The sequence below is a fragment of the Rattus rattus genome, chromosome 6, assembly GCF_011064425.1.
Source record: "Rattus rattus isolate New Zealand chromosome 6, Rrattus_CSIRO_v1, whole genome shotgun sequence".
NCBI lineage: Eukaryota > Metazoa > Chordata > Mammalia > Rodentia > Muridae > Rattus > Rattus rattus.
In genome coordinates this window covers 20,169,108-20,185,450 of record NC_046159.1, presented here as the reverse complement: position 1 = coordinate 20,185,450, position 16,343 = coordinate 20,169,108, and the positions used below count along the sequence as shown (strand labels likewise).

General features: G+C 49.4%; 1 protein-coding gene across 1 annotated transcript in view; it reads right to left on the bottom strand.

The window, feature by feature from the left end:
• Prmt8 (protein arginine methyltransferase 8) overlaps positions 1-16,343 on the bottom strand; it is an 81,182-nt gene that overhangs the window by 33,896 nt on the left and 30,943 nt on the right. The window contains exons 2-4 of the mRNA XM_032905608.1: positions 10,104-10,289; positions 6,269-6,424; positions 3,222-3,285 (exon numbers count right to left, since the gene is read on the bottom strand). Coding sequence (XP_032761499.1) covers positions 3,222-3,285; positions 6,269-6,424; positions 10,104-10,289 — 406 coding nt within the window. The remainder of the gene's footprint in view (positions 1-3,221; positions 3,286-6,268; positions 6,425-10,103; positions 10,290-16,343) is intronic.

Below are 16,343 nucleotides of genomic sequence, written 5' to 3'. Positions count from 1 at the left end.
GATACTGCTACAGCTTGAAAATGGCTGATGTGCCCCCACCAAAGCCCATGTATCAAAGACTTGATCTCCAGGGTAGCATTAATTAAGGTAGTGGGCCCTTTAAGGGGTGGAGTCAAGTGCGACATCCTCAGGACAGTGAAAGCAAAGGCTACTTCTCTTGAAGACAGAAAAGAAAGAAACCTGGCCCCCCAAGCACCCTTCCCCTCTGCTTCTTGTTCTTATTTTACCTCTAAAACAGAACTACAAGCTTCATCATAGACAGTTGCCGTCCAGTATTTTATTCCAGAAACAAAAGCTGACAAAGCCACACTACGTCACCAGTTTATTGTCATTGGTTTCCGAGCCTCCCTCAGGCTGGCTGCTGTGTCTTCTCATCAAAGCCAGGCTGCCTCCAGCACCACACAGACAAGCCAGTGAGTGCGAAAAGAGAAAAGCCACAGAACGATGAGAGCTGGGCCCTCTGCACAGCGGGGCTCCACAGCTCACTAAGAGAATAGCACATTTCCCAGCAGTCCTCACAGCCCCAGAGAGCCCTCAGAAGGGCCCCCAGCCTTGCTTTTCTCCCTTTCCTCCCTCCCTATCTTTTCTGCAGAAGACTGCATTCCCATCGCCGAACGAATGGAAATAACAAACTAGAGGCCTTGGGCCACCAACCACCTCTATCTAGATGACCCCATTACTGTCTAAACTGTCCCTACTCCGTGAGAAAGGTCACTCCCTCCACTAGGAACTGCAGCTAGTCCTTCAAGGTCAGTGTCCCATCGCACACTTCTTCTGGTATCTCTGTTGAATCACACACATTTCCCCAGCTCCTTTCCTTCCCTTGACCCCTATACCCTCTGTAGCTTCTAATTCCCCATTACTGAAAGAAACATCACATCACAGCTTCCCTTAATCCTACTCTGACTGGACTCTGGCCCTGCTACCCTGAGTATTCATTGGTGACCACCAATACCTAGTCAAATCCCATTGCTTCTTCTCTGGGCTGCTCTTGAATATTGACCAACCTCCCAGATATCATCTTCTTGGTTCCTTTGCTGGCCCTTGCTCGCTGCAGAATGTCCAAGTAATGAGTGGCCAATCAGCCCTATCTTTGTCTTGTGTCTTTACTCCTAAAGGTTTGAGTGACATCGCCATGTTGATGATGGCAAATAGAAGTCTTCTGGTGGCTCCCTGGGACCCTAGATACATAAAGTCTTCCTCAACATTTGGGTACCCAAAGTGAGGCACCTCAGATCCATCACAGGTAAACTGAGGTCTGGGTTACTCTTTCTCTCCTGCTGCCCCTGGGAGCCCTCTGCCTGCAGACAGCCACCTTCACTCTATTGCTCCCCATACTTTCTCTCCAAACCAGAAGCAGTAGGACTTCTGGCCTCTGCTTCTGAGGCTAAGACCCAGCTCATTTCTCTCCACCTCTGTGGCTACCTCTCAAGGCGTACACCTCTCTCTCTCTCTCTCAAGCCTCTGGAAGTGCAATGGTGTTACTTGTATCTGCAACCCATTTCAACGTGCATCCACCATAGGCAAGACTACTGCCCTGCTTAAAAGCCCTCCAAATGTTCTGACCCAAAGAAAGAAATTCAAGTGTGTCTGAGAGTGGCCTCTCTCTCTCTCTCTCTCTCTCTCTCTCTCACTCTCTCTCTCTCTCTCTCTCTCTCTCTCTCTCTCTTCCTTCTCTGTGCTGTAGCTATGGGCCTTTTGTGCCCTGAGCATGCCCAGTTCAAACCTGCCCCAAGTTCTCTCCCTCTGAACTTGGTATTTGGGTTGAACATGGCCTCAAAGATCGTTAATTCCTGAGCACGACAGTGTTTGGGGATGGCACCAAGCAGAATGTCGGATGATGGGAACACAGTACCAGCGAATGGATTCGATTGCTCTCAAGGGAAGGAATAGTCATGCCGGGAACAGGGTTTCGGCCTCTTTACCCTCCCACATTTCCACAGTGAGTTGAAGCAGTACAAGTCCCTTACCAGATACAGCCAGCCAGTCTGGGGCTTCCAAGCATTCAGAATGGTGAGCCAAATTAAACATCTTTTCTTTATAAATTTCCCAGTCTCAGATATTCTGTTCTAGCCACAGAAAACAGACAGTTGGTCAGCCTGTTTCCTTCATGTTCCTCAAACTTGAACATAAATGTGCTAGTCAGAGGGCGTATAACCTAGCATTGAGTGGCAGGTCCCCGGCAACCTTACCACCCAAATGATCAGAAAAGCATAGTCGCCATGTGCTCTTTGACTGGCCCCTGCCTTCTTTAGCATCTGTAATTCTGCTTCCCACTGAAAGGAAACTGAGTGAGTCAGAGACCTACTTGTTATATTCCTTGCTCGGTCCCCAGAGCCAGACTCATGGTGACACAAAGAGAAGTTTGTGGAATGAAATATCTTTCTGTCTCTCATGGAGTCTGTGGCAACTGGGTCAAACAGCTAACGGCACAGGTGGCAGGCTGAGGCCACACCAAAGTAGGTCTCTGACCTATTTCGAAGTAGTGTATAGTGGAAGGGCCCCATGGTGCCTGGTCTCTCGGGTCAGACCCATGGGGACATCTGGCACATTATGGGGTAGCAGGAGAGTTCTGGGGGTACAATAGGAGGTGTATCCAGGGCATTTATCCTTATAGAATAAGAAGGCTAGGCTAGCCAACTCTTCATGGCCCAGGGTTCCAGCTTCCTGTTCCACCCCGTTCCCAGGTCTGCCAACGAACCCAACCTACTTCTCTCAGGAACACCCCTCCCTTCATGCTCTTTACTCTCCACCCTTTGGAACTCTGAACAGGAGCCTTGTCTTTTGGATTTGACCTTTCACCCAGCTACCTTAGCCCCACTGCCCCTGCCAACCCTGCCTATGTTCCAACCCACTCCTCACACTGTGGCTTCTGATCTACCTGCCACTCTCCAGACTCCACCTCCACCCAGCACCAGGTATGCTCCCATAATGCTGAGTGCCCTGTAGCCCAACACTGAGCACGGGCCATGGCAACTCTAGTCAGTTTTGCTGATGGAGAAAGATTCTGAGGAGGTGGCCTAGTCAGGGACCCTTGCAGGTCTTAGTATATTGAAGACGGGTCTCTGAGGGAGAGAACTGGGAAAGTCACAGGTCGTGGGAAGGTAAGGGAACACATCTATTGCGATCAGAGTCCAGCCTGAGCCAGGCCTCACTCCCCAGCACAGCCTGGTAGACACCCCCTAACCCACCACGCTGAAAGATTCAGAGGTGGGCCTTACCATTGTCCAGGTGGTTGGCCTTAATGATCTTCTCTGAGTAGTCAGAAATACTGGAACATTCAATCTAGAAAGTACACAGAACAGAAGAGACAGGGATTTTAAAAGCACAGCTGGCTGCTAAACTCAGAGCCTTCAAAGTCACCAAAGGCTCGTGGGAAAAGTCCCAGCACATGACACTCCTGGGAAGCAGAGGGGCCTAGTGAGAGGAAGTTAGGAATTGGAGATATGACCTCGGTTCCTTCTCTTCTTCCTCTCTTGGCTTCCTGGCCTCCATGAGGGAAGCAGCTTTGCTTCACCAAATGATCCTATAATGACATGTGGCCTCACCAGAGGCTTGGCAACAAGACCAACAACCAAGTACCAAAACCTCTGAAACTGGGTCAAAATAAACCTCTCTACCTTTTAAGTTGATTATCTCAGGTATTTTGCCGTGGTAATGCTAATCAGACAAAGCACCCAGAACCAATGGGAAAACAGTTGATGTCCAGAGAGATGAACGACCTTGGCCGCAGCCACACAATAAAATTGTGGTAGCTAGAAAGCTAAAATCTGTTCTTTCTAATCAGGTGGCCAGTGTCACTTTACTAAATTGGCCACTTTGCCAAGAGATTGAAAGCCAAGTGTGGAGACCCCGAGGCTATGCTGGAGACTAGGAGTAGCTGACTGATCTCACCATCCTGCAGAGAGGGGGATGGAAAATGGCAGAACAGACTAACCAATCTGAGGAGGTGTGAAGGTTTACTATGAACCTCCCTCTACACCCCATCACTAAGTCCTGCCTGGGTAAAGTGGGCACGTTCTAGGACAGGAATTTCAGGACAGTTATCTGGGCTGTTCTTAAGGTTCCCTTCCACCAAGGAACACTAACGAAAGCTAACTCTGAACCCTTGAGCAGATATGGGTAAGTGTTCCCGAAAGACGCCATGTTGATGGCTCAGTTGGTGTTACTGACACTGGTGGAGCCTAAAGTTAGGTCATTGGATGCACTTCCTCAAATGTGATATTAGGATCATACACCCTTCCTCTTCCTTCCTGATATTAGGATCATTCACCCTACCTTTCCCCTCCACCAGGAAGTGAGCCCAAACCAAGGAACCAACTGACCATGAAATGGAACCTTTGAAACTGAGCCAAGCAAAACCTTCCATCTTTTAAGATTGATTGTCTCAGGTATTTTGTTATAGTAACTAAGGCTGAATAACATAACCCCGCTGTAAACTCTTTATTTGACTGACAGAATCTACTCTCTTTTGCTCAGAACTCTTTAAAAGATCCCAAAATCTCTAAGAAAGGACTAAAGTTTTTGAGAAATAAATTTACCATCAGCTGAGAGCAGGGCTTCATAGGCATGATTGGAGGTCAAGATCCATTCCAAAGGTTAGAAGCTTAAGATGTGTTGTCAGAGGGTTCTGGGAGCAGAAGGGCATTTCCCAAGACCTTTACCTGGCTCTCTGACAAAGAGGCCTGGGGTTAAGGCGCTGGGGCTTGGGAAAGGTCTGTAGAGGTTGTTGTAGACAGTCACTGAGGGGGTTACTAATGGCCTCTGCCAACTGCCTAGCTTTGGAACTGGAAATAACTAAGCTAAGTGAGACCTAAGTGACAGATGCCACTAGCTGTGCTCTGCCCCAGGAGGACCCGGCCTTCCTTGGTTGTCAGGCCCTTCCTTGGCTTTCAGGTTTCATTTTCCCACAGGCAGTGCTTCTGTCCTCTTCCCCTTCTTGGTACTCTGTCACCCCATGCATGTATGGCTCCTGAGGTTAACATCAAAGAACACAGCATCTCCAGCTAGATAGCCGGCCATATCCTAACCTCCTCCCAGTCCAGGAGTTGGATGAGGGTGAGTTGAGTCCAGGGCCATCATGCATACAGATCGCCTACTCTGGGAAACCCACAGGTTGGGCTGTGGGCCTTTGCCCCTCCCTTTCTTCGTTGGTTATCCCCCTTTCCTCCCCTCCTCGGTTTCTATCCTCAGTGGTTGCTTCATTCTTCTTTACTTCTACTCCATGGGCTTCTAGCTTACCTCCGAGTCTCTCTAGCCTGTTTCTCACCTCATATCCACCTCCTCCTGTGTTACTACTCTGCTTTCTGTCTCTGACCATGACTTCTGGCATACCCCATGACCTCCCTCCCTCCCCTGAGGACTGGACTGTGGTCAAAGGAGAAGCCTGGAACAGGAGCAACTGAAACAAGCTATTGAGAAAGAAGCTGGTCAAGCCTGGCAAGGCCGGAGCCACTTATGACAGGCAGACTCTGCCATGTGACCACTGGGAAGCACTGAGCAGGAGTCCTGGCAGAAGCTTATCTGTAGACCCCCATGACACAGGAGCCAGCCTCACCAAGGTTGGCACTAACTTAGGTCGCAGCCCTGCAAGAGACAGTGTAGGGTCACCAGATGAACTCAAGGCCACTGAGATTCATGGCATCTGGGCTCCATGATGATGAGGAGTTTTGGGAGAAGGAAGGGGTGTGGCAGTGATGGCGATGCTGCCGCTGCTGATAGTGATGGTGGTGACAATGATGGTGATGATAGTGATGGTTATGGTGGTGGTGATGATGATGTTGATGATGGTAGTGATGGTGGTGATGACAGTGGTGGTGGTGATGGTGGTGATGATGATGATGGTAATGATGATGGTGGTGATGGTGGTGATGATGGTGGTGATGACGGTGATGGTTTTGGTGATAATGATGGTGATGGTGGTGATGATGATGTTGATGATGATAGTGATGGTGGTGATGACAGTGGTGGTGGTGATAGTTGTCATGGTATTGGAACTGCACTGTGATTGATTTTCTCTGCTCCTCTAGCACGAGAAATGGATTAAGACTAGGGATGTGGCTTGGTGGTACAATGCTTGCCTAACATGCGCAAGGCTCTGAGTTCCATCCCAGAACACAACAAAAATAATAATAATAATAATAATAATAATAATAATAATAATAATAAAGGTGATAGATCAGGGCAGGTCCTTTGAGGCAGGTCCAGAGAAAGCAAGAGGCAGGGACTACTCTGCTGAAGCCAACACAAGGGAGAGTGACATGCTTACCCCAAACACCTTCTTGGCCCCTGCTTTGGCGGCAAACATGGAAAGGATCCCTGTGCCACTCCCAACATCCAGAACCACTTTGTCCTTGAACACATGCTTATTATGGTACATGGAGTTCCGGTACGTGAGCGTCCTCACCTCATCCTTCAGCATTTCCTGCAGTGGGAGGAAGAGAAAGATGTCGTCAGGGGACTCACGGCATCTGGGAGCACATCCCGGTCCCTGGAGCACATCTGGATCGTAGGCAACTGAATCATCCCAGGACCGTCTTCTGGAACCACTGGCATTGCTGGGCCATTAATGAGGATACTGTAGTGCATAAAGGTCACCCGGCTCATCCCAAACTAAGGCTGCTTTAAAGTCTACCTGAAAGGTAGCTGGGAGTTAGAAGAAAAGAAGTTTGTGTCCAGACCAGCTCCAGGTTGCACGAAGCTTGAAAGAAAGGTCAGTGCAGCACAGCACAGGAGATCCAAGAAGGAATCAGTAAATGGTAGTCCTCCTTAAGCTCCCAGCAACTCTGCTGGTTCACATCTTAGAAAGTTAGTACCTGGACAGAAACCCAGGAAAATACCCAGAAAGGGACCCTATTCCAGGGTGCTGTCCCAAGCCCACTTCTGACCAGCAAACAGATGTTGAGATTCAAGCTGATTCTCGGTGACCTAGAGGGTGACCTCCCTTCTGGAAGGTCTCACAGCTCCCACTCTGGCTTCCATTAGAAGTTTCGGGTCACCTTCTCCTGGCCTTGTCCTCTTAAGTCCTCTCTAAGTAAAACCGTGGATGGAGAGAACAGAAAGGTCCATGGTTGATTGTCTCTTACGTATCCCTCTTCCTGCCACCAGTCTTGTCTGTATTTACAGAATGACCATGCTCTGTCCATTCACCCACACTGTGATTCAGCCATACTCTGACCGCCATTGTTTCAGTATCCTGTTGATGAATGGTGAATGACCACACAGCCAACTTGCTCACTCCAAGGATCCGGAGGCTCTGCGTAGAATGTCCAGGAAAAGCATCTCAGTGAGCCTTCTGGTGATGAGCAGATCCCTGCTGCTAAATCACAGGGGATAGGTTTCTCTGCAAAGAGCGCCACTCAGCTCATCCCTACTCCGGTATCCTTTCATATTCGGTGATCCAAGAAACAGGGGGTGGGGGTAGGGGGCTGGAGGCCATCGCAGGGGTGAAGGCCACCTGCTAGTCACACCAGTATTAAAAGACCAGTGTGTTATCCTAGTGGGGTCTGGAGATGGCCTACAGAAGCAACAGGAGGGACTGAAGAAGCACATTCCCATGAGAAGGTTGCTAAAGGTGTGTGGAGTAGAGGTGTTTTCTGTGACTTGTGGACTCTTTTAGTCAGCTCTAAGGTACACAAAAGTTTGGGTTTTCTGCTAAAACACCTGACTCAGGGTACCTGGTCTGGTATCCAGTTGACGGCTCTTTCCCAAACATAGTCAGGCCAATCTCTCACACCCACATGTGATGAGTGGACAGGTCAGCAGATGAGTAACAAAGCCGGGGAGAGCCAGGTTTGGCAGTACTGCAATCCTAGCACTTGGGAGAATAAAGAGAGAGGGCGACCACAAGTGCAAGACCAACATGGCGATATAGTGAGGCCCTGTTTCACACACACACACACACACACACACACACACACACACACACACACACCTTGACAATGTGAGTCATAGCCAGAGATGTCAAGTCCTGAAAGAATTAGAGATAGTGTAGAGATACAGGGAAGACTGTCTTCAGTGTGCTTGGGGCTGGTTTCCAAAGGGAGAGCTTCAGGCAAGCCAGCCATTCAGGTCCTGGATCTAGTTCCCAAGTGTGGTGGTTTGAAAGAGAATGGCCCCATAGTCTCATATATTTGAATGTTTGGTTCCCAGTTGGTAGAGTCTTTAGGAAGGTTTAGGAAATGTGGCATTATTGGAGGAGATATGTCATTGAAAGTGGGCTTTGAGGTTTCACAAGCTCATGCCCAGTCTCATGGTCTCTCCCTATCCCTCTCCTTCTCCCTCTCCCTCTCCCTCTCCCTCTCCCTCTGCAAGTTTTGATTAGATGTGAGCTTTCAGTGACCCGCTCCAGCAACATATCATGCCTGTCTGCTTCCTGCCATGACAATCATGGACTAACCCTTGGAAACTATAAGCAAGTCCCCAGATAAATACTTTCTTCTAGAAGTTTTCCTGGCCATGGTGTCTCTTGACAGCAATAGTATAGTAACTAAGACAGCAAGTGTCAGCTAAAGTGAGAGCACAGAACTATGGGCGCTTTTAACGTCTGCTACATAGGTGCACCCTCTCTCGGGAGTCTCTTCTGCTAATATAAAGTCTACACAGCCTTAGCACGGTTGATGCTGGATGGGAAAGCCAGGCCAAGGATGCTTCGAGGAAGCACACGCATTCCGGAGCAAGCATCTGCCCCTTCCAGGACCAGGACCCTTGGAAAAGAGCACTGGTCCTCAGTTCTTCTCACAGGCCAGGCTCACCACAGGAGTCAGCACGGAGGACCTCTGACCTCCCTGGTCCGGGCAGGACTGAGCCTCTGATCAAAGAAAGGCAGCGTGTGACAGGGCGGTTACAAATGAAGTCACCGAGCCAAAATGAGAAGGCTGAACTTCTAGCTGCCTTCATTGGTTTCTAGCATTATGTGAAACCACGGTTAGGACAAGGACCGGGCTGTTTTAAGGCCTTGGATCACCCGGGAACACAGTAGCGGCGGAAGCATAGGGAGAAGCTGAGGAGTAAATGAGGCAATAATCCAAAATGCTTGGAACGACACCCAGTACACAATAAGCATTTCACAACTTAAAAACCGCTGACTCCTGATATTAAAAACCTCCCCAGCCTGGCAATTTGTTTGGATGCAAGCAGACCTTCCAGCACCATCTCATCGCCAGGGAGCCTCAGGACCTAGTTTGCAGAGACATCTTCACAGCGAGAGCCAGTAAACATTCACACCTCCCTCACCTCACTACTCTCCTCTGTATGTGGAGGATGGGGATGTCTTCCTCCCAGGGTTCACAGGATGGAGTAAAACAGATATAAATGACATGGCTAGAACTATACCCAGCATGTGGCAAGGAGCAGACAACACTGACTGCTTGGGGGCAGTTTGGGACAATGTTGGGGAATTACACAATGAGGCGTGGTGTGGGACTCACATCCTGCACCCACAATAGCCCTGAGGCTTGCTTCTGTTCTGGGGCTGCTACAAGACTTCCCTGTTGGGAAGGGGGGTGGGACATTCACCTGAGAACTTCCAAAGGTGGGATCAGAGTGTCAGAGGCAGGCCTGTCTACAGGGTCTCAGCCTCAGCTCTTCCCCCTGGAGATACCCCTTGGACAAATTAATGGGCATCATGGCCTCCAGGAGGCCGCGTTGGCTTGGAGCACTTACTTCAGCTCTTCTCCAGTGTCTGGGGCTGGTGATTAGTGATAGACTCAGGGCCGGAAGGTAAAAACAAACACCTGGAAGCACCCCTTGGTTGCTCCCTGCCCCTCCCCCAACACTTGTTGCTGTACGTGTGTTTTCAATTTGTAGTTCAGCCTGACCAGGAACCCACAGTGTAGCCCAGGCTGGTTTCAAACGCTCAGCAGTTCTCTGACCTCACCTCAGCTCCCAAGTGTTGGGACTATAGATGGAATACACAAACACCTGCTTCTACCTCCTCACCTGCTCCAGGCACTGTCTTAACCATGACTTCCCAAAGGGTGGAGGGAAGGTCACTGTCAGGGGCACTTTGAGGAGGTAGGGAGCTGGGCATACAAGCTCTGCCATCTCTGTAAACAGGAACAAAATTACACCCGTCCGACTGGTCCCCAGCCTGGGTGCGTTACCTCGTGGATCCCAAAGTGAGCATATGAGTCAAAATAGTAATCTCTCGATGTCATCTCCTCGGGATTCAGCAGCTTGGACATCTTGCCCCGTCCTGGGCAGCTGGGCTGTGTGGACACATGGTGGACGCATTGCACAGGCTTCGCTGGAATGACAGGCTGAGGGGGCTGAGGGGGGGCACTGCTCACCTGAAGGGAGAGAAGGTACCCAAATTAGTCCTGCTTCAGAGATTTCCGATCTTCTCCACCTCCCTCCTCCACCAGCCCAGCACTAATTGGCAAGGACTTTTCCACCGCGTGACTGACAGCAGCCTACTGATGCTCCAAACAGACCCCGATTGACCTCAGTTTTAGCTCTTACAAACTGAGTAGTCTGAACTGATCTGGGTCTCAGTTTCCGTATCTGTCAAATGGGGAAACAGTATCACCATTTAGCAGGACCAGGAGGAAACATTCAGCAAACGGAAGGATGGATGTGTGGAGAAGACGGAGGTAAAGCTGGCTCTCAAACAGCAAAGGTTTTGGTATGGCTTACCCAGGGCTCACCCAGTTAAGGCTTGCTCTGCATTGTAATGAGGTGAGAGGTGAGAGGCAGAGGAATCATTAAGAGATAGAGTGGCCAGGTCAATGGGGACATGCACACGAAAGTAATTAACCTCTATGAAAAGCAAGGCTTCTCTCTCTCTCTCTCTCTCTCTCTCTCTCTCTCTCTCTCTCTCTCTGGATTTTCAAGACAGGTTCCTCAGTATAGCCCTGGCTGTCCTGGAACTCCTTCTGTAGACCAGGCCGGCCTTGAACTTAGAGATCCGCCTGTCTTTGCCTCCTGATGCTGGGATTAGAGGTATAAGCACCCCTCACCATCCCCCAACACACACACCTGTTGTTCTCCTTCTCAAACCTATCCGTTCCTGCTGTCGAGAGGTTCTTCTCAAAGGAGAAGATAGCACAACGCTCTTGAACCTTCTGAACCACATGTCAAAAAAATCGTTTTCTCTATAAAGTACCAGCCTTGGGTATTTTATTACAGCAGCGGGAAAATGGCAGCTACAATACAACGTCAGGTGATGTTATCCACCACTCCACTCTGTGCCTTAAAAAATAAAATATCCCATACCTCTTAGGGGAAACTGAAAATTAGACAAATTGGAATTTGTTCTTAACGAACCCAGAAAAGGGCTGGGCATGTTGGGCATGTAGTAAATGCTCATTAAACCAAATCAAATCTCATGGACAGGAATGAGCTTTGGAAGTGAAGCCCCTGAGTTTATCTCATCCACCACATCATACCAGGCTACAGACTTGCTACCCTCAAATGTGGGTCTCCTGTGTTCTACTACACCAGGGCTGTTGCCTCAACCCTGAGCTCTGACTCTCATTTGACCTTGAGCTTTAGCACCACAAGCCCCCACATTGGCTGACCTCTTGCCTGAGCATTGTCAACTACTGCTTCTCTGGGTCTTCATCCTGACGGCTATGCCCCAACCGCTGCTACTTGGTCTTCACTCCTCAGGCTAAGGGAGGAGGGAGATGGAGGTCAGAGGTGACCCAAATGAAACAATAATGCCAGAGGTCTGCCTGTCCCTAGGATGTGTACACTTCAATGACAGGCACAGAAAGGGCCTCAAAGCAAGACACGCACTAAAAATACCAAGATAAATAGCTGGGTGGGTTTTCCCAAAGTCTGGTTTTCTTCCGTTGTGAATCAGTCCTGATTCAGGGATTCCGTCCTGACTCGTGGATATGTGACCTTAGGAAGTTGTATATCACCAGTACATCTCTCTTCCCTCCTCAATAAATCCAGAACCTAATAAAACTTCCCAAGGAGCAGGCGAGAGAGCTCGGGATGTAAAGTGCCATCAGGGAAAGCTCAGCTCTCAGCTCTCGGTTTGCATTACATTTTATGAATGTGAGAATTCAGGCATAATCCTGTCACTGGGGAGGTGGAGACAGGAGGGCACTGGCTAAACAGTAGCATAATGGGTGAACCCCAGCACCCTGAGAGAAACCTCAAAAGACAAGGTGGCTAGCTCCCAGGGAATGACATGAGGTTGACCTCTGACCTACAAATGTATATACTTGCACATAATATACAGTTGTGTGTGCATGTATAGGAGCTTGATGTGTGTGAGCATGCATGAGTGTGTGTGAGAGAGAGAGAGAGAGAGAGAGAGAGAGAGAGAGAGAGAGGAGAGAGAGAGAGAGAGAGAGAGAGGGGGGAGGGAGAGGGAGAGGGAGAGAGAGAGAGAGAGAGAGAGAGAGAATCTCTCTGAAAGAATAGTCAAAGCACCAGAATCATTTCCTCGGTTTCTCTTAGCACTGGATATCAGCATGGCGTACATACAATAAGGGTTTCACTATTGCTGCTAGTATTATTACTACCATCTGGATCACATAAAAATTACATATTTCCTGTCTTAATTTGTCTCTCCATGAGCTGCGTCAGCTCAGACTTACAGTCAAGGGGAAAAGTGACCCCTGGAATGGAGCAGATGGAGAAATACAAGTGACACCAGCCCTGCTCCTACATGAGGCAGAGCCTCAAGACTGTCCTGAGCCTGAGACTAGACAGGAAGGAGCTGCGTGGGGCAAGGGGTGTATCCCATCCTCATGGTGCCTCTGGGCTGCCACCTCTAGCAACAGCAGGCTTCCCACTTTAGCAACACAGGCCTGCGGGTCGGCGAGAGGCCGGGCTGGCTGGTAAGTGGGCCTGCCTCATCAAAATGCTGCAGGTGTGCCCACCCTCTGCTTGGGATGTTGGTCACGGTCTCTGGGAGGCTAAAAATAGATCGTGTCAATTGCACGCTCCCGTGCGGGCTGCAGAGTCACCTCCAGAGCTGAAGACAGCTGTGCACACAGTTGACCCCAGCATCGACTCCATTTAAATACATTGAGGAGAGAAAAACTCTCAGCTGGCCCAGACACTCGAGTGTCAAGGTCATGGGGCTTCCAACACCCTTCAGCTGTCATTCAGCTCTGAGTGCAAAGACTTCTTTTCCTTGGAATTCTCTGGCTTCCTATCTTCACGGTCAACCTGGGAGGTAGCTTCTACATGTCACACATTGCACGAGGCAATGGGCTGAATGACTACTTGGCCAAGGACAAGGGAAGGGCGCTGAATTAAAGAGCTACAAGTCATGAGGACAAAGAGGTGATCCTGGCTGGTGCGTAGTCCCCAAGGCCGCCCAGTAGGCTAGCTCAGCCTTCTGCAACATAGACTTGTGTGACAGGTATGCTCTTCTCACGGTGGCCTTGAATTCCGGAGCATTAAGCTACAGGAGAGTTGCTTTGAATTCTAGAGACAGCTGCTGAAAGCCTGCTGCTATAAGGCACTGTATAGAAGAAATGGACCCAGGGGGAGGAGCCACCCAGAGCTTCTGCTTTCTAGACTCTGAGACCTTTTGCGCCCTCCCCAGAGGCTTCAATAAGGCACACTCTAAAAAAAAAAAAAATACGAAAGAGGTGATTTCCCTTCAAGTGGGAGTCAAGAAATCCTAGCAGAGGTGGCTATGCCATGAGCAGGAGCAGGGGGCTTTGTCAATGGGTTTTGAAAGGTTCAGGTGATGGGGTGAATTCTGAGAAGACGAAGAAGGGTGGTTTGAGCAAAAAGGACAGAGGGTGGGTAGGTGGTGAACTTGACTTTGACAGGGAGAGGATGTTGAGATTGCAGAAGAGACTACTGAGAAAAGGTCATGCTCAGGTTAAGGGGGTGGATTTAAATACAGTAGGCAACGGAGATCCCCGCCCCATGTACACGGGGTCCCCGTGTTTGAATACCGCTTTTGGAAACGGAATGTGATCTTCGAGTGCAGGAAGGAGCAAGGAAGGAAAGGGTGTCCACGGCACAATTTAGGAGGCCATCTTCAAAGTCCAGTTAAGGAATAATGAACATCTGAACCCCTGGGGTGTTTGGAGGGGCTGCCTGCCAGCACAGCCCAGAAATAGAACTCATAGGGTTGGCAACTGGCGGAACATGGGGGAAGAGACAGAAGCTGGAAACCGAGATGCCGTCCACATTTCAAGCCTGGATGAGTAGGAAAATAGTGGTGACATTAACAGAAATAAGCAAGTCAGCAGGAAGAGCAGGCTGGGGTGGGGGAAATAATGAATCTCAATTTGGATATGTGGAGTTTGAAATGCCATCGAGCCGTGTAAGAAAAGCTGTCAAGCAAGCGGATACGAAGGAGGTTCCAGTCAATAAACACCTTCTACAGGACCAAAAGGCGCACCCTCACATATGCAGCAAGGAGAGGTTAATGCGCGCTTACGGAGAGAGCACCAACAAACCAGTGAGGAAGAGATGATCCCCGGCTTAATGGGGAAGAAGAAGCTTCTTCTCATCTGTTCATGCACAAATAAAGACTAATAGCAAATTAACACACAGCTTAAATGCTGGGCTCTGCTATAGATGCGGCTAAATTCAAAATAGAACAAAACCTTACCTTACCCCCTCAAAACGATCAATCTCTCTGCACTTGAAAGATTGTTTGGGACAGGGGAAGGGAGTAGGGGGAGAGAGGAGGCACTTCTGTGCGTGTCTTGTGCAAATGTAATTAAGTCAAGACTTTTTAGAAAGCAGTTTGGTAAAAATTCATTAAGCGCATTAAAAAGCACAAATCCTTTAACCCGCAATTTGCTTTCCCTACATTTAACACCGGAAGAGAGCTATTTATCATCCTAAGTACGTAGCTCTCTGAATTTCATGATGACCAAAGCAAGGGTCAATAGATGCTTCACAGAACAAAACTGATTGCAGTAAGTCATGTGCATCTTGCCAGAGAATGCTATGCAGCCCTTAGAAGTGTAGGAAAAGCAGATTAAGACCACAGGCAGGTGAGCACAATAAACTGTTGGTTGAGGAGGACACGCGGGAGAATAGACGGTGTGGTTGTGTTTTAATTAAAACCTGCTCACACTGGTGCTCGGAGAGGAGACTTAGGGAAGGCACCAGAATTGGCAGCGCTTGTCACTGGGTATCGACTGGGTCATGAATAATTCATTCTTTCTGACGCCGCTTTCGCAAGTAGCAGGAGGTAATATTAGAGATGAATATGAAGTGCAATTCCAGACCCACGGAGGGAAACTGAGGCTGGGACTCTGTCTTGGGAGCCTTTGGAAGGACAGGGTGAAGTAAGGGCTAGCATGGGAGAGACCACAGGGAAAGAATGGGGGAAACATGTAAGAAAAGAGCCCCAGTCACCAGCCTTTAAGGACCTGATTGGACTCAGGGGACCCAGAGGAACAGGCATGGAAACAGGAAGACAGTGGGGAGAGAGGATGTGTCTTCAGACAGCCCTTCTTCTGGGGACATGTGACCCAGGTGTTGACTTCAAGTAGGGGACTCTACAGCAAAGCCTTCTTTCCTTCAACTTTAGTAACCAGCTAGGGAGACGAAGGCCAGGTCGTCCCTGGTTCTGAAGTCTGCCAGCCTCCTGAGAGGCAACCTTCATTCTGCCTGTGGACAGAGAGGTGTGACCTCTCCCAGGAGGCTGAGGGTGAGTGGGCAGTACCGGGTTTCACTTTGCCTTCCACAGCTACCTGCTGAGCTACTGTGCGTGTGCTTGGAAAGAAATTCGACAGAGGGGTCCATGATGGGGAATACAGACATCCAGTCTCAAAGGATGGTTCAGTCACAAATGACGGTTCACTCTGGAAACTTGGTCATGTAGCAGGCTCGGCTGCTTGGACTTGGGGTTCTAGAAACATGGAGGAACACAGGCCATTGGTCCTGGTAGCCATTTCTGTAAGGTCAGAAGGCCTGACTCCTCCCTAGGAAGGAGGCTCAAAGAGGGCCCCAGAACATTCTTCCGACTATTTAGTAGAATTTATGGCTGAGAAATCAGGAAGGTTTGAGGGTACACTGGAGTTTAGAGCCCAACCGATGCCCAACTTCATCATCTTTGTCTCCCATAGCCTTGGCCATTGAGCTCCAGTGTAACTCCCAATTCAAGCCCCTTCCTCATCCAGTACTCCAGTAGGGATGGAGCCCAATCTACCCTCGGCCCTGACCATGTCTGCTCAAAACAGCTGTCCTGCTCAGAGAAAGTGCTCTGCACAGTGACCCTCATCTGGTCCTGCCCATGGCTAGGGCCCCATGTCATGCAGAAAACCCTGCAAGGCTTATTTCTGCCTCCTCCAAGATGTTCAGGGTGCCACTGTTTCCCGGTAGTCTCTCCACACGGTCCATGATCTCCGTGTGCTGAAAACCATGCCCACTATCTGCCAAGGCTAAGGGGAAGATGATTT